Source organism: Gambusia affinis, linkage group LG13 (genome assembly GCF_019740435.1).
Source record: "Gambusia affinis linkage group LG13, SWU_Gaff_1.0, whole genome shotgun sequence".
Lineage (NCBI taxonomy): Eukaryota > Metazoa > Chordata > Actinopteri > Cyprinodontiformes > Poeciliidae > Gambusia > Gambusia affinis.
In genome coordinates this window covers 10,730,453-10,748,402 of record NC_057880.1, presented here as the reverse complement: position 1 = coordinate 10,748,402, position 17,950 = coordinate 10,730,453, and the positions used below count along the sequence as shown (strand labels likewise).

Genomic DNA, 17,950 nt, shown 5'->3' with positions numbered 1-17,950 from the left:
GTGATATCTTTGCGTCAGCATATGTTCCCCCCCCTCTTCCTTCCTTTTTTATTCTCTTCCACTTTTACATATGATCCCACCCTGCCCTCCTCTCTCCCTTTCCCTTCCTCACCCCTCCGTTGGACCATTTGGATGGTGATAACTTTAAAAGGGGGTGGGCAGGCGGAGGGGAAGGACAAACAATGTCTTTGTGTGTCCACATAAGTGGAACAAGAGACGGGCTGGGGTTGGCGGCAGTGTAGCTGGGCGCTGAAAAGGTCTGCCTGGGAGCCAGCGAAGGCAACTCTGCCAAAGAAAAGATTACTCCTCCCCTCTTTTTCTACTGCCTAAGGGATCGTAAATACGCACAAGAATGCAGGGCCCTGATTTTTATTAACATGCATGGACAGTAAGAGAGTGTAACCATGCTGGGGTTTTTTTTGGTTTTTTTTGTTTGTTTGTTTTGGTTTGGGTGGGTGGGGGGGGGGGTTGCCACTCATAGTGTGAAAGTGGACGAACTTGAAGAGCAAGAAGAAATGATAGGAGTCTCCAACACTGTTATGGCCTTGTTGCTTCACAAGCTCTGTGACTTTTATGATCAATAGAGTTGCAACAACACACAAGACAAGACTAAGAATGACTGTGTTAGAATTGGCAATCAATCCCTATTAAAAAAAGAAAAAAGCAGACATTACATTTCTCCCATTGTGATTTTTTACAATAGAAAAACTATTTTGTATGTTATAAACAGTTTTTTAGTGGATTATCCCTCTCAGCTTTGGTCAGTTTAGACAAGTCCAAGCGAGAGACGTTAACTTTGCTTCTTCTTAGAGGCCCGAGATAACGTAAAATTAATGTTGATCTGTAGTTAAGAATATTTACTTATATGTATTTTCAAACTTCGCTCCCCCTTTTTACAGTATAACTCGAATCCCTTGCCCACAACCAAACAATGCTGTTTGCATGAATATGACGCAAGCCTTCAGTTTAAATCGTCAAGATTAAGCAAAGAGGATGACATTAAGGCACGTTCATGGAAAGGGAAACTTTATCAAAAGCAGATATTCACAGAGACGGACGTATATGGATACAGCACCCTAGACTGTGTCAATGGGCACACTGCAGTCACCAGGCCCTTACCTTTAGAGCTAAAGTGTCTATTTTTATCTTAAGTTTGCTTCCAAATAAAGCGTCATTTAATAATCTAGTGTTATATGAGTAATTGGTTCATTTTTATCTTGAATGTGTTCATTTTAAAGAACTTCCCTGGCTGTTGCGATATTCTCGCTTACAAATTGTCTGTATTTTTTTTTTCTTCCCGCTCTCAGTTTCCTCCGAGCAGAACAACATGCTCGCACATGGATGACTGTAGTTTCAGTGCTGTTGTAAAAGATTGATGCTGACTAGCCCCATGAGCCGTCTCTATTAGCTAACTCTTGTCACATGAGGGCATTTCAAGAATGGCTTCCTTTTGTCCTTCAAAATAAGAGTTTCTAATCTCTCAAGTTTAAAGCTCTCACCTTCACAGTCACACTTACTTTGCTGCAAAGCTTTACATTGAAAAAGGCGTTGTGTCATTTTAGCATTATCCCGTTATAAACCCCTTGCCGATCCAAAAACTTGATTAGGGCCTAATCAAGTTTTTGCCTGCTGAAACAATGGCTGTGGCACTTCCACTCCTCATAGCTCGCACTATGTTTGGGTTCAGAGGTTGGGTGGCCTGCAGGGACAAGGTTTGATGTAATTACGATAAAGCTTGTGCTTTGCTTCCTGCTGCACTTGCCACAAAGAAAACCCACCGGGGGGTCAGTACTTCCCCTCCCTCATTTCACTCATCTCCAAGGCCCGCCAGCTTGGGAGTTACTAGGTAACCAGAACCAGCTGTTGGTCTTAAGCCCACTAAGACCGTTTTTTTTTTGTCCAGCACCACTTGCCCAGTCTTTTTTTTTTCTTTCAAGCTTACTGTGAACTCCGTCCCTGACATCATCGCGCCATGGAAAATACTCCTCACTTCCTTTTGTTTTTGCAGTTTTATGTGCTCCACCAAAACACCTACTGATGGCATGTATCACACAGGTCTGACGAGTTTATGTAGCTATTAGGGACAGAGATGGGAAAGAGATCAGTGAGTCAGTGGGTGTTGAGTGTTTGGCCAAAGAGGCCCCCTGTAATTTCAAAAAGGACGTAAGAGAGGGTCTGAGTGTCTGACTCCTCTGCAGGTGAAGAGAATAAACTGTTTCAAAAGGCTATTAACGGAAATCTGAGACAGAAAGCTCTCACAGTGACAATATTCGTAAAATTATAATAGGGAAGGTAAGTTGATGCAAGTCTGTGGTCCCGGAGTGGAATATTTACATTTCAAAGTGTGAGACAACCTCACAAATAGCAAGCCACAAATAAATCTGAAGGGAGCACATTAACTTCCAAATAAAATTGTCTTTGTAAAGCAGCGAAAGCGTGTCGGAGATCCGTGAAACCGCAAATCCAGGCCGCTCGATTTGTCAGAAAATAGAGCCTGGGAGGAGAAAAAAAAAAGAGACAAAAAAAAGGATTTCTGACGTAGTTTGATGTTTTTGAATCAAACACTGGTTTCAAAGTGCTTAGAAAGTAACAGGTTGGAATGAGATTTTATATTCTTTTGTCATTTTTTTCTTTCTGTTTAAGGAAATGATCCCTCTCGCTCTTGAGTGAAATCTCTGACTCACAGCGTCTGGCTGCGGAGCTATCTGAGCTAATTTCCCTGCGCGGACAGGGCCAAATAACAGAATCAGACATTAAATTGTATTCACAAAGGAGTGACGTGTTTCCTGAGTTCTCCGTTTCTCTTTCTTCAAGTTTAAAACAACTATTTGCGCTGTCAGGATCCAAAAAGGCTCTTTACTTCGGAACATCTGTAATCCATTTGTGGTGGAGTGTACGCTGTGGCCGGCTCTGCCAAAGGTTTCCATACTTCCTGACAAATGGTGCAGTTTGTGATTAGTGTTGGCTAACGATACCATCAACTTTAGTCCAAGAAAGCTTTGCTTGAGTGATGCAAGGACATGTGAGCATCACTGGATTAGAAAAAAAAAAATCTATTGTCACAGTTAGATTTACTTACTCTCCCCGTTGGCTTATTTGTTGGTTTCTTTCTTGCTGAGAGACAATGCTGGCTGTTGAGCTGTAATAAATACTTTAATTACAAAACAGGACATTGGCATAGCCAGTTTACATTTAAATCCCAAAGACAAGCAGCCAAAGTATTTTTCAGCCCAACATAAACCATCTTTAATTCTGTTGTTTTTGCTGCTCGCTTAAGTTTATATAACTGTTGAATAATGTCTCTGGTGTTTTTCTTCCCTGGTTCAGGTTGGATCTTTATGATTGGGTAGAAGTAGCTCTGCTTCCTACAGGTTCATGCTGCCTTGGACCTCATCCCATCCAACAGGCAGGATTTGGACATAGAAAATATAAAATCATCTAGGCTCTATTAAATTGATTTAACTAACGGTTCAAAGCTGCTGTTTAGATGCAGATATGTTTCTGTCGTGTCCTTGGGGAAGACACTTGGACCGCCTTGCCTGCTGGTGGTTGGACTCCATTTCTGTCAGGCTGCCTCAGGGCAGCTGCGGCGTCAATGTAGCGACTACCATCGACGTGTGAATCATACACGCAGTATGAAGTTCTGAAGGAAACCATGAACTTAGTTTGAATATTTGAATGAGGATACCTCACAGGTGGTCTTGGGCTTCAGGAGATGATGCACATTTTGTGATGCGTTAAGTCCTGTCTCTTATTGAAAGTATATGTAATGTTTATGATGGGGCCTGCTTTGCTTGCTGCTGGTGTTTTGGGATTAAGGCTGTAAAGGAGAGATGTTCCTCTCCACTGTTGCCTCATGGTTACTTAGAGGAGGGATTGCTACAAAGTCAAGGATTCTTTTTTGTTTCCTAAAGTGAGTTTGATTTGCTTGTATTATAAGTAGGATTTGAATTACAATGCATGCAGTTGAATTGAAATCTGTCTAGATGACTGGATTGAATTGTTTTGATCTGATTTCTATTTCTGTATATCTATTGGATCTATATGCCTTGTAAATTTCTCTGATACACCATTTGCTATAAAGTGGTGCTACATGGATAACTTGAATTGAGTTGAAGATTAATGACCTGGTTTTTCCAACATTTTTGGTGACAAGTTGTCTACGGATATTGTTAGGTTTGTAGATTATTTAATTTAGTCTGTATGATGTCTGAAAGCATGAGGAACCCCAAAACAAATAGAAGTATTGTTTTTCAAATTACACTTAAACTTAACCTTTAAGATGGTTTAGACATTTCCATCTCTGAGTAAAAGCTCAAGTTAATCTAAGGTGCTTAATATATACATCACCAACAGATATATTATTATTATTATTATTAAGAATGCTATATTATCCTTCATGACAACAGATCGATGTTTCAATTAGAACGTTCTTCTAAAAAGCTCTCTAAAATCATGACTTCATCAGCAGTATTACTTCCAATGTGTTGTCTGCTTCGAAGCACAAATGTCTGAACATGCACACAACTTTCCTTGAAAGTGTCTCTCATTCTACATATCAGAGGATTTATTTATTTCCTTTTGAACATCTCCATTTGAAAGCAGAAAAAATTTGGAGCACAGCAATGCTAAAAAAATCATAACAACTAAAATGTTCTAGTCTAGACTAGGTCAAAGTAGATTGCTTTGGCCAGAAGAACTAAGACCTGGTTGTATAAGGCATTATTAACTGTTTTCCTCTGGAGGAAGATCATTCGAGGACACGTGGATAAGGATAGTGCTATCCACAGTGCTATCACTAAAAGCCAGCATATTGAATCGAGTTGAAGTTTAATCAAGGAATAATTTTGTTTCTGATATATGATTATTTACAATTAATCTACAAACCCTTTTGTAGACTGAGTTCATAGTGGCACTCTGTGGCCAGTTCTCTATCTCATCATGCATGCTACATTACAATTTTCAACACAAAAATCTATGAAATAACAATGTATAGTCTTACAAATATTGATACTACTTGGATTTTAATTCTCAAACTTTGTGAACTTTGTAGTATTATTTTCCAAAAAATACTGAAGTCTTCACCAAACAACTGTATTTGCATTGATATTAAAGGACACACAGGTGGACGCTATTCACTGATGGGGTCATTATTTGCACTGGAAGTTTAGGAGTTCCAGAGGGGATTGAACAGAGTTGCATGACAAACCTTTTTGATTTTTTTTCTGTGATAACATTTGACAACCATGTTTCATTTTCCTTTCACACCACGGTTATTCACATTCCGCAGAGTGACATTGTGTGAACTGCTGACATATTTTATTTTTGAATGTTTTTGAGAGAGCGCAGGCAAAAAGCTGTTTGCTTTAAGAATTCAGAAAAATCTCTTTACGTGTTTTTTTTTTCTATCTTTCTTTCTTTCTTTGATCTGAAACTAGAACCGACTCTCAGTTCTCTCGGTGTATTACCAGTAAGTTTGTTCTAATTACTGGTCAAGTATTAGAGCCTTTTAGACCCATATTAACAACCTTGTTAAGTGTTAATTATCTGCAGGTTATTTGTGTGTTAAATTCAGCACCACGTTCTGCCTTATTAGGCTGCAGTCAGCCAATTAGCCACCAGGAAATAATTAATCAGCAGCTTCTTGACCGAGCCCCTTTAACTAAAGCAGCATTTATTCCACCAACTGCTTCCTTCTCATTCATTTAGGGATTAAAAGCATCTGATTCCGACTTACCACCTCCGGGTGTCAGCTTAATTTTTCTCACAACGTTGCTTTTGTGCGGCTGTCATCGGGAGATGGAGGTATTTTCCAGTTTGATAATGAACTCTGCAGGGGTGTGATGATGAGACACGGAGAGAGCTGGGGAGCTACAGGTGTGTTCGGCGAGGCTGCAGTCTGCTCCTTACACCTGCTTTACTAGTACACACACACACACACACACACACACGCCAACGCACATATACCAACGCACCAAACAGGCACACGCACAAACTTAAGGGTCCAACCAACAATATTACTGTAATTTACAGACTGCAAGTCACTATTTCGTTTGTTTTTTTTCCACATTTCTGCGTGATGACTACTGTTCAAAAGCAGCACGATGTGCCTGACTCACACCAATACAGGCCACATGTGCATGATGTGCATTGCACACAAAAGCAGCGCATGCACGCACACATGCACACATGCAAATATGTCTATGTAGGCTATTTGTTACAAATTACACAGAATAATAATAATAATTTTAAAAAAGAAGCAAAGCCAGCCTATTTGAAGTGGACTTTCCTCCTGTCGTTTCCCAGGCTCAAGGTGTGTGTCTGTGGCATTCAGAGGAGGAGCAACATTTTTCATTTCCACTCCTTTCGGCAAACGCTTTGATGAGATTCACCTGTTTGAATGTCTGTTTACTCAATTCTTTAATTAGCTGCACTGTGCAGTCACGTTAGTCAAGTCAACCCAGGTATGCTAAGCACCGATCAGCCATGGGAACTAGTCATATACCATGACCATTGTGAACTGTAAGGGGAAATGTGGAATGAGTTTGATGTGGCACAAACAGAGGCAGCAGTTGGAGCAGCTGCAGTTTTACACAGAGCAGAGACATCGTCTCATCCTTCAGAGTCCACCCAAAATAATGACAATAATAATAATAATTGGTCTCAATCTAGGTTTTATATATATATATATTATGTTTTAAAAGCCTGTTGAGTTTTTCAGAAAAAGGTATATGTGTTACCAAGATTTTAGAAACATTTCAAGATTTGTGTCACCAATGAATCTGAAAACTGAAGAGTGTTTTTGCACATCTCCGAATATTGTTGCCTCACTCCTGTGGCACTTTGTGAATCTCTTGTATCTCTCATAAAACCTCGACAGTAAATCAAAAGGACTAAGCTAGTAAAGGTAATTGTTTTCCGTTCACCCTCTGCCAGTGTGACACGGAGTTTCAAGCTGCTTTGTGAGACTGAACGATCCTTGTTTGGGACTCTACAGCAAGATTTTCCAAAATCAAACAGCTCTGTTGCACCTCTTCTGAAGTTGGAAACCCACAAAAGTGGCAGATTATGAAAGAATCAAAGGCGATGAGGCAACAGGGGATTCTTTGCCTTTGTGCGGCTTTAAAGTTTGTTTTATTAAACTCTGACTGCCCACCTCACTCTTCGTGTCTGTGTCTTTTCTGACACAGATGCCACATGCGACGCAGCTGCCGGACGTAATTCTTACGGTGGGAAAACCGATGTGTAAAAATTAACAGGAGGCGTTCGCCGTTCGTCACGTTACAATCTGTCCCGGCATAGCCTGACAGTTCATTTGTTATCGCAGAGATAAATTCGTGTAAATGCATCGTCAGTCATCTCGTGTTCACTCCTTTAGCGATCTTTCATCGGTTTCAGAGTGGTGAACTCCTCTCTTCCCCCGTCAGTCCTGCTTATTTGGATCAGTTCGTCCTCGACTGCTGTAGAAGAACAAGAAGCGGAGGCAGAGGCATTAATCAAATGAATGAAGCTAATAATAATTCCAGTCATTTGTCAGAGCAATGATATTAATGTCAACCTACTAAGCTCTATTTTTGATATAAATTGATCCTCTGATTCCAGTTCACTCTTGAACAGGAGAACGCCGCCGCTCCTCATTTTGCATTCAAGAGGGCTTCGGTTGTTCATTTATTTATTTACTGGGGGAAGCGGCTGGAGTATATCGATTCTCCAAAATGCAGTGCATGTTTTTTAAATGCACCAGTGCAATGCACAGGTCTCCAAACATATGAGATTTAGCATTTATCTTTTTCCCTTAAAATCCAACCCATACCCCGGCATTGTTCTCTGATTTTAGGTGTTAAGTATTGTTTCACAAAGTACGCAATGGTGATAAAATGAGAGGCTTTAAATGTTTGGCACGGTAACACAGAAATAAGTAAATGGTTGTTGATGCAAATGGACATACAGAGCTGGAAAAAATGTAGAGCTTACTCCACAAAACCCATGAAAACATGATGGTCATTCCACCAAATACTGATTTCTGAACTTTTCCTGAGTCGAAACATTAATATTCTTGTTTCTAAATGAATATAAACTTGTTTTCTTTGCATTATTTTAAGGTATGGAAGCACTGCGTCCTTTTCATCATTTTGACAATTTCTCATTTTCTGCACATAACATTTTTGCTTCATATGTTGTCAGTAGTTCATAGAATGAAAGAACAGTGTTCATTTTACTCAAACATACACCTATAAAAAGTGAAATCAGAGAAACTGATCATTTTAAGTGGTCTCTTAATTATTTCCATAGCTGTTACAAGCAAGTAAATGCCAAATAAAAGTTCAATTTCTGAAAATAAAACGACAAAAATGGTTACTTTTAAAGTATCAGAAAAGTAACCAAGAATTAAACTGATGAAGCACTATTTATCCTATTTACACAAGAAGCAAAGCTCTGCAAAAAATCCTTGGCATTTTTGCAAGGAACCCACCTCTTTTCTCTTAAGCTTAGCATGGTTTGTTAATTTGTCCATGTAGGCAAATGTACTACTTCCTGTACATTTGCTTGGACATTTCAGCCGTAGAGGTCAGAAAAGCTTTTCTCTTCTCTCCTAAACCGGAGGAGTTAGAGGCGCAGTCACGATGCGAGCAGGCTTGGATGTCCTCTCCAGCAGCGCAGATGCCACTAAATAAAATATTTCATAATCCTGCCCAAATCCTCTAATCACCATGACAACAGGCAGCAGGGAGCCAGAGAGTGGATGTGTTTGGACCCCCCACCTCCCATCTCTCTCTTTTTTTTCTTCTTCTTCTTCTTCCTCTTTTTCCCTTTCATCAGCATTTGGGCGCACACAGTCTGATTATATTTTACCTCTTTTTAAACCGACTTGAGACTTTTGTGGATTGAACTTAGCAGGGGTTTTATTAATGGCCGTGACCCCCTTTTATGGAGAAACGTCCAAACTGCTCATTTTTATTCCAGCATCAGAATGACTGCAAACAATCTCCACTGTACACCCACCATCTAAAAATACACAGTAAAGACCTGCCCTGGCTCCTGTGAAGTGATAGGATAATGGAGGTGATGACCTCATGAGGTGAAAGGACCTGTTGCCTGGTAACAGTTTGGGAAAACAGCAAGTCATGGGGTGGTCGTATCGTGGATGTGAATATGTGTGTCTGAGATATCGACCTGCGCCGACAGGTAGAGGAGACGATGATGACGGTGGCTTGAGGGAAGAAGAGAGGTCAAGTTTTGTGGAAATCGATCCGAAGTCAAAAACAGGATCTGTCGTTGACACTTCCCGGATGCGCCTCCTGACTTGACTGCGTTTGTGCCAGGTGTAAATAATTGACCGCCTGTTTTCTCTGCCTCTCCGCAGGTATCCGGCCCCAGATTATGAATGGGCCTATGCACCCGCGCCCCCTGGTGGCGCTGCTGGATGGGCGCGACTGCACCGTGGAGATGCCCATCCTTAAAGACCTGGCCACTGTGGCTTTCTGTGACGCCCAGTCCACGCAGGAGATACATGAAAAGGTATTGTTTAGCTCTTAGTCAATATAATCACCGATTCCTCTTAGATGTTCTTGCCTTTTAACGTCTTCCAGTGATGAAGAGGGAGAGTTTTCACATTAGCCTGGGGAAAAAAAAGAAAAATCACTAAACATCTCAATAATGAAAAGAAAAAAGGTGTACAAACTGGTGTAACACTGTATGAACTTCTGTTTCTAATATTGTTTTGCTTTCTGCTCATCGAAAAAAAGAAAAATCTTTGTCCTCCTTCCAAGCCTCCCCCTCTGTAATGTTTTAATGATATTTCAGCCCACTGGTTCGTTCCAATCTCCCAGTACAGCCATAATGGTTTCATCACTGACGCTAATCCCACTGGGGGCTGAAGTGCAGCTTTGTTAAATAAGGAGGAGTGGGAAGAGGAGGAGGAGGAGGAGGAGGAGGAGGAGGCTGGTAATAGAAATGCAGTGTAATTGTTCTCAGCCAGAGTGGGTGAAACGTTTGTCTTACTTTACTGTCTGTACGCCGGAGCCGATGAGCAGCAAGTTTACAATCCAAACTCCAAAAGAGCTTTTTAAGGGATTGGAGGAGAAAAAGACGGTAAAACCATCTCCGTTGTTCTGCCTACGTGGATGTGGTTTTCTTGAACATTCGTGTATTTTAATTTTACGGTTCAAGTTGACGAGATCCAAAGTAAATTTTTTTGTCGGTATTAGTAATCCGTGTGCAGCGAAATGCTCTCAGTGTGATTATGTTACACAAACAGAGGGCCCATCTGGAACCATCAGTGTTGGCTGCAGTCCCACAACGATAACCACACAGCAGAGGATACAGAGGGGCTGCAAATATGCACACGCATGCAAACACACTCGCATACACACACACTCGCATGGACACGCACGCACTCTGAATTACACATGAACAACATCACCAACTCTCTGTGGGAAAACTGAAGCGCCGCTTTGTTTCGTTGTGTTTTTGTAACAAGACTTCCTTGAAGTTTTCAGACGTAGCGATGAAGGAGTCAGACGTATGGAGGCTGATTGAGTAACACAAATAAACAAAACGGGAAAAAAACAGAAGAGTAACAACTGAATTCATTTATGGTTTTGTTTGTTCTCATACATTTCTGTTTCATCATAAGATTTCTTTTTGTTTTATTTACAGTCCAATACATTAGAGTATATGTTCAGATGAGCCTTGTTTATAAGATTAAAAGTATCTTAGGAAAATAACAACCAATATGCACATATTAAGCCCACATTTTTGTATCTAAAAAACTTTTTTTTGTTTAGTACCATTTTAGAATCTTAAATGTTGTGCTTTCATTGACTTCGACAAAATTAAAAGAAGTACAGTAAAGACTTGATGAGTTGTTAAAAAAAATAATCTATATGGCGTGTTTGACTTAGTGAATTGAGTCACTAAAATAAATTAAGTTTTATAAAGTATGTTTATTTGTTGAATTGCATGTTTTTATTAGTTTAGTTATATTATTTTAAATTGCATTCAATTAAATTATATAGCAAATGCTACTTAGCTCAGGTCAGTTCAGTTTGATTCAGTTCAGCTAAAAGTAGTTGGATTTGATACATTTGAAATGAATACAGTTTCATTATTTTCCAATTAATCCCAATTTACTTGGTTCAGATTACAAAAATATTCAATTTATTACAGTCCCGTTATGTAGAAATAAATACATAGTAATGACATTATATTTAACATTACATTTTTTTTTGCAAACTTGCTCTTGCGAGGCGTTTGTGTTTTTCCTAGTAGCCTCTTCACTTGCATGGTGAAGAAAGATTAATTGATATTCTCAAAGTTGAGCTTGTAAGCCTGTGGTGTCTGGTGAGCGTTTTGTGATTCCAGCTGAGTTAAAAAGAGAAATCAATGAAAGAGCACTCGCACTCGATGGGTGAAGCAGTCTTGTCCTTGAAAAGGCAAAGGCAGGCCTTAGAATTTCAGAAAGAAATCAAAGTGGCTCTGGTTTTGACTTGACAGCAGCTGCTTGATGTTGTTTTAGTACTAATTACACCACTTGAAACATGCTTGTGGGTGAACTGGAAAAGGTTTCTGGAGAGTTTGAGAGTAAGTAAAAGTCTGTCAAAGAAAATATTATGAGTTAATGGTGTTTTACAGCTATTCGAGCTTAATTTTGCCATGATGAGGCTTAGCTTACCACTCCACTGTTGATTTGAGACGCTGCTTTTAGTTTAACAGCTCTCACCTTTCACTAATCTCAAAAGTGTCGACTTGCTTCATTGATGAGCATGAAATGAGCAACTGCAAACTCCAGTCATGACAGGGTCAAGTTATTGAAGCAGCTGGTAATGAACTCTGTCATCAGTTCAGCATGTTTCAGTCTTCCTAAGCTAACAGAAGGAAATTAAATAAGCCAAGTGGCTTTTTTTTTTTATTGAAAAGTAACTTGCGTCATTTAAAAAAGACATTTAGAAAACACTTGATGAATGAAATGGAATAATGCTAATCGTACGTTCAGTTTTACGTATCTGTAAGAACGATGTAGCATGTAAGAGCTCCATGTTTGTAATAATAGTACAAGAACAAAATAATTCTTCTAGCCTTCCTGCTGTGAAGAGTCATCATACATATTATTAGATGTGATATTCCTCTGCATGTATAAATATTGTGGTAAATAAGGGTTTTACTCTTTTAAAATATAGACAAAATAGATTTCAATATGTGATATTTTTACATCATCTTACATTAGCAGTTAACATAATTAGCATAGCTAGCATCAAAACAATATCAGTCTCTGTGTGCAGCTCTAAATAAAGCAAAGGACCTGTTGTCATGCCAATATATTATCTCGAACATAACTAATGACAATTCTTTGTTTACATTTATGATTTCTGTATCTCTACCTCTGTGCCTTGGTGATAACGTCTGCCATTTTTAGCCAGATTGTCTGTCGTGTAAACAGGATTCATATAAAACATCAACCTAATTTAATTCATGACAGGTGCCGAATATCAAATATTCTAATTAAATCATTTCTATCATTCGTTTCTGTGTTCAAGAGATAACATCAGCATCTTTATTGATTCTGGCCCTGGAAGCAGTTAACAAAGCATTATGGGAAAAAACCTGGCTCAGTTTAAGGCAAACAAAGTAGCTGTGGATGCTAACTAATTATTGTATTTTTGTCCCTATGCTTCTTTAGCTTTACTTAGTTTATAATTCAGACTGAACGCAAGAAGATTCAACTGTTGTGTCTCTCCCGAAACTTGAGAAATAAATATTTGTTCATACTGACACCTTCTTTGTGGTTCTCACGTGGGCCTTCAATAAATGTAAGGTTTTGTCTTTTGTTCACCAAGTTTAATTGTAGAATTGCAGGAATTTTTTTTTTTTTCCACTCTCGTTAGTGAAATCTAAAATCAATTTTCTCAGTTGTCCCACTGCTTAACAGGACACAACGATTCGCCGTCGTCCTCCATCCAAGCCTATGGGGCTCCTGTTGCACTCATAGCGACGTTAATCCGCAAGGAGAGTTTCAACCTTGAGCTTTAGCATCCAGCTCCGGTTATTTCTAACGCCAATAAAATGCGTTGGGTGGGAAATTCATGACTATGCTAATCTGGCTCAGGTAGGTCAATTCTGTTAGTGGGTCGTGAATTTAAACCAGTTGTTTAACGGCCTTGGCTTTGCTTCTTCTTAATGCTCGCTGGGCTTCTCAGCAGCTGTCAGTCTACTTTATTGTCCGGCCTGCTCCCGTTCTGACCTCGTTTGCATACAGTCTGAGTTAATGGATTGTGACAAAAAGCAGCTTTTTGCATGCGCTCATTATACAGTAAACACACAGACAACTGCTTGTGTTTTAGAGCACACATAAACAACCCATTTGCATTTAGATGAAAGATGACAAACATAAACTCGGGTCCAGAGGAAAAAAATAAATAAATAAAGGAAGGCGGTGAAAGCACTTTTATTCATGGCGGCTGCAACAAGTCGCTCACTGCTGAATGTCAGGAGTTGGACCGATAACAGGAGCGTGATTTAAATGGATGATAAAGATGACGGTGATTCCCGCAGGTGCTGAACGAGGCCGTGGGGGCCATGATGTACCACACCATCACCCTGACCAGAGAGGACCTGGAGAAGTTCAAGGCGCTGCGCATCATCATACGCATCGGCAGCGGCTACGACAACATCGACATCAAGGCTGCCGGGGAGCTCGGTGAGGCTGTGGAGCACAAAGAGGCCGGTTGCCGCCGTGCAGATCGAGGCCGTTCAGCATAACGCAGTAATTATATGCCAAAAGTAATGCAAACGAGGAACGAGAAAGCAAGCATGGCCTTTCCGTGCGCGAGGAGGGGAACAGTAGCACAAATGATTCAAAGTCGATAAAGAGAGTTCACCTTTTCCTCAGAGTCAAACCAAACTCTACTGGTTATGTTAGCTTAACATAAATTAGAATTTATTTACTGTCTGTAAACATGATGGAACTACAGAGCAGCTGCTTTAACTCAGGAAATCCTCTTTGTTCTCATTTGGTCCCTGTTTGGTATGAGAGGTGGATTTAGTGTGATATCCTGATTAACGTTGCTGCTATGTTTCATCACATTGGCATGGATTTTTTACTTAGTCTGTACTGTTTCGTTTTGTTTTCTGTTTGTTTGTTTTTTATATAGCTGTTACACATTTCTTCCCCATATTTCAATGTTTAATTACTGAACACATTTTAACTTTAAATATAAACTGTAGTGTAACATATTAAATATTTTCGAATGATTATACCATTTATTAGGTTGTGGTTTTAGCACTATTTGTAATAACTGGTATTCAGATTCTTGCGTTGCTCTGCAGAGTCTGGACACATTTTGGCACACTCTTGTTAGCAAAAAAGTTTTATTTCAGCGACATTGGCCAATTTTCAAACATAGAAGGCCTGGTTAAGATCATGCTACAGCATTTTAATTGGAATATTAACCTGGACTTCGACTAGACCATTTCCAAAACCAGCATTCAGAAGCAGCAAAGCAGCCCAAATACCGTAAAACTACTACAACTATGTTTAGCTGTTAGCATTATGCTATTTTTCTTAAATGGTGTGCTAATTTTATGACAGATTTAAAAAGTTTGCCTAGCAGGCAAGTAGTTTTTTGGGTTGATTTTTGCTGCTAACAAATAAGATCTTCATTTTCTATTTACTCTGGTGATTTTTGACATTAATATGCAAACTCATTGGATGATCTGACATAGAGTATCATAAAAACAACAACAAAAAAAGCTGAAATCTTCAAGAGGGCAAACACTTTTTAACAGAACTATAGATGATATTTATTCCAGTAAGTAATATCATGACAGTAAACATTTGTGCATTTGTATTTTCAGTCTCAGCATTACTATGTGCATTCCTCTGTCTGTCCTTCTCCAGGCATCGCAGTGTGTAACATTCCTTCAGCGGCTGTAGAAGAAACGGCAGACTCCACGCTTTGTCACATCCTTAACCTGTACCGGCGAAACACCTGGTTGTACCAGGCTCTCCGGGAGGGCACGCGGGTCCAGAGTGTGGAGCAGATCCGGGAGGTGGCATCGGGGGCAGCCAGGATCCGGGGCGAGACACTCGGTCTAATCGGATTTGGTAAGAGCCTTATTTAGAAACTTGTAGTTTCTGGAGATAGTCTCTAAAGAGTCTCTCTTAGGTATGAAAAAGGAGCTAGGGTAGGTCTCAAAGGAGAAATATGTTTTCCTGAATCATAGAGTCCTCCACCTTTTACTCTTTTATGCCAAGAACCTTGTTGCTTATAGGCTGATACATTTTTAATGCAGCAAGTTGTGCAATTTCTTCATCAATTTAACGTTTTTTATCCAAGTAAATGAAAACAGAACAATCAAGACCTATAAAAAAATCACTATAAAAAGTCAAATACAATCAATCTGAACTGCAGATAAGCTTTTTTCTACTGTAATATGTTTGTTTGGGGTTTTTTGTTTTTTTTTTCAAAGAAAATGTCCTTTCTCTGGAGTTTATTCATCAAATTAGTCAATGAAGTTTTATGGTTGATTAAAGTTTAGAAATGTGTTTCGCCTGCAGCATTTTTAGAAAATGAAAAATGAGGTCAAATTTTGGTCTTTTTGCCTATATTTTTGCAAATTATGTGCAAAAGGTCACATGCATTTCCTAGCAACTCAAACACGTCCTACGAGTGTCTATTTTAGTTTCTTTTCTCACACTTTCTGTTTCCCTGGATTATAAATTTGAGGTGACACAGACACGTTTCTCTTAGTCCTCCTCAATATGTGAAAGACGAAAGAGCGTCTCATTCGTGGAAGGGAGACACGTGTTGATCCACACACACACACACATTTCACCACTTTTGGCTTCTCTCCTCCTCGCCTCCATCAGGGCGCACAGGCCAGGCGGTGGCCATGCGGGCCAAGGCGTTTGGCTTCAACGTCATCTTCTACGACCCTTACCTGCAGGACGGCTTGGAGCGCTCACTCGGAGTCCAGCGGGTCTACACGCTGCAGGATCTGCTGTACCAGAGCGACTGCGTGTCCCTGCACTGCAACCTGAATGAACACAACCACCACCTCATCAACGACTTCACCATCAAACAGGTGCGAGTCGAGACGGGGCCCCTCCGTCGTCCGCACAACCTGGGTGATAAAACAGAAAGAAAAAAAAAAAACGACATACAGCTGGCGATATCCTGGAGAATCTGCTACGGGAATCTTTCCGTGTTGTTCAGCCGTCACCTTTTCTCCTTCTTCTTCTTCTGCTGAATATCAGAAGTAATCACACGAAAAGAGACACTGATGAGACGCGTGGGGGTGGATAGAATATGTCGCTTCTGTCCATTTATAACTTTGAGGTCAGTGTGATCCAGGTGCCTCCAAAGAGTGTGGGTGTAAGATTGGAGTGTGGTCTTCAAGCTCTTCATGCATAACAAGTTGCTCTCAAGTTGCAAGAATATAAATCTAACAGCAGAGATTTTTCTAAGTGTTTAGAAATTATATTTTTGTAGCTACCTAACATTTATTCCCAGATATTACCCTGTGAACACTGCTTAGTCAGCTTCCAGAACTTGTAGTTATGTTTTATGTTCTCATATTTATACTGAGCTGCCAACAAGCAAGGTTGTAAAAAAAACAAATAACGTCTCTGTTCAGCAAAGGATGAAGGGTATGTGAGCAATGCACCTTAACCCTAAAATACAATTATTTGTGTTATGTTTTGTAACTGTGAAATGCAATGCTGCTGTTGTACACAAAGTGATGAGTGCAGATCTTACTCTGAGTGCATTTAGTCTGCTGCTGCCTACTGCTGCCACCTAGAGGGTACAAACCTCACAGCAGCGTTTAAGGTTCAGGAAAACCTTCTATTTCCCTCAATGGCGCCCTGTTTATCGCCCCGGACCAAATCATTTCTAATAACTAATAATAACTAGAACCCAATAAATCAATCTAACTGTGTGAAACGTGAACAGAATAATAGTGCTTTAAAAAAATAAATAAATAAAACACTAATAGAAAAAAAATTACTTGTGTCTACTGTCGGGTTGGGCTAAAACTCTCCTGTTTTGTTGTTTTGTGTGTTTATAGATGCGCCAAGGAGCTTTCCTGGTCAACACGGCACGGGGAGGCCTTGTGGACGAGAAAGCTCTGGCTCAGGCCCTCAAAGAAGGCAGGATACGCGGCGCCGCGATGGACGTCCACGAGTCTGAGCCTTTCAGGTGCGCCTCATCTTCTAATATCTGTTGCTTATTTCTTTGTATTCCCACCTACTTTTTTATTCGTTGCCAAACAGTTTTTCCCAGGGCCCTCTCAAAGACGCCCCCAACTTGATCTGCACGCCCCACACCGCCTGGTACAGTGAGCAGGCGTCGCTGGAGATGAGAGAGGCCGCCGCCACGGAAATCCGCAGAGCAATCACCGGTACGGATCCCGTTCTCGATCTTTCCCAATCTGCTGCGAGCTTCCATCTCCTGACACAGCGAAACTCAATCCCCCCACGTGCAGGTCGTATTCCCGACAGCCTGCGAAACTGCGTCAATAAGGAGTTCTTCGTGACCACGGCGCCCTGGGGGATGATGGAGCAGCAGCAGCCCCAGGTTCACCCAGAGATCAACGGCGCTGCCTACAGGTAGGAGGTTTTCGCTCCTCAAGCGGTGAGCACTTACGCCGTCTCAACTCATGCAGTAGTGGGACTGGGGCGGCTTGAAGAGTTCGTATTTGTGTTTGTGTGAATTCAATTTTTGTGTTTTTTTTGGCCCAAATGAGCTTGTTAAGTCTAGGCTGTGGGCTTCGCAGTCTCTCCATTGTCTCAACCAGCCTGAACTGCTTCTCTCACACAGCCGAGTGAACCAAACCATGGTACAGGCCATAGCAACGGGGGGAATGCAGGACAAATTATATACCTAATTCTCTACCAGGTAAATGAATTCAACAGAAAGATTCTTAATGAAAGCAAAACCCTGCAGAGTGC

The 17,950-nt window shown here is 40.5% G+C and overlaps 1 protein-coding gene across 4 annotated transcripts in view; it reads left to right on the top strand.

The window, feature by feature from the left end:
* LOC122842676 (C-terminal-binding protein 2-like) overlaps positions 1–17,950 on the top strand; it is a 66,335-nt gene that overhangs the window by 45,164 nt on the left and 3,221 nt on the right. For 2 of the 4 annotated variants that reach the window (XM_044136759.1, XM_044136761.1), the window contains exons 3-10: positions 9,365–9,519; positions 13,552–13,696; positions 14,897–15,103; positions 15,869–16,083; positions 17,068–17,198; positions 17,273–17,400; positions 17,485–17,608; positions 17,820–17,897. In XM_044136759.1, coding sequence (XP_043992694.1) covers positions 9,365–9,519; positions 13,552–13,696; positions 14,897–15,103; positions 15,869–16,083; positions 17,068–17,198; positions 17,273–17,400; positions 17,485–17,608; positions 17,820–17,886 — 1,172 coding nt within the window. In that variant the 3' untranslated portion in view covers positions 17,887–17,897. The remainder of the gene's footprint in view (positions 1–9,364; positions 9,520–13,551; positions 13,697–14,896; positions 15,104–15,868; positions 16,084–17,067; positions 17,199–17,272; positions 17,401–17,484; positions 17,609–17,819; positions 17,898–17,950) is intronic. The other 2 variants (XM_044136757.1, XM_044136758.1) reach the window with 1 other exon arrangement.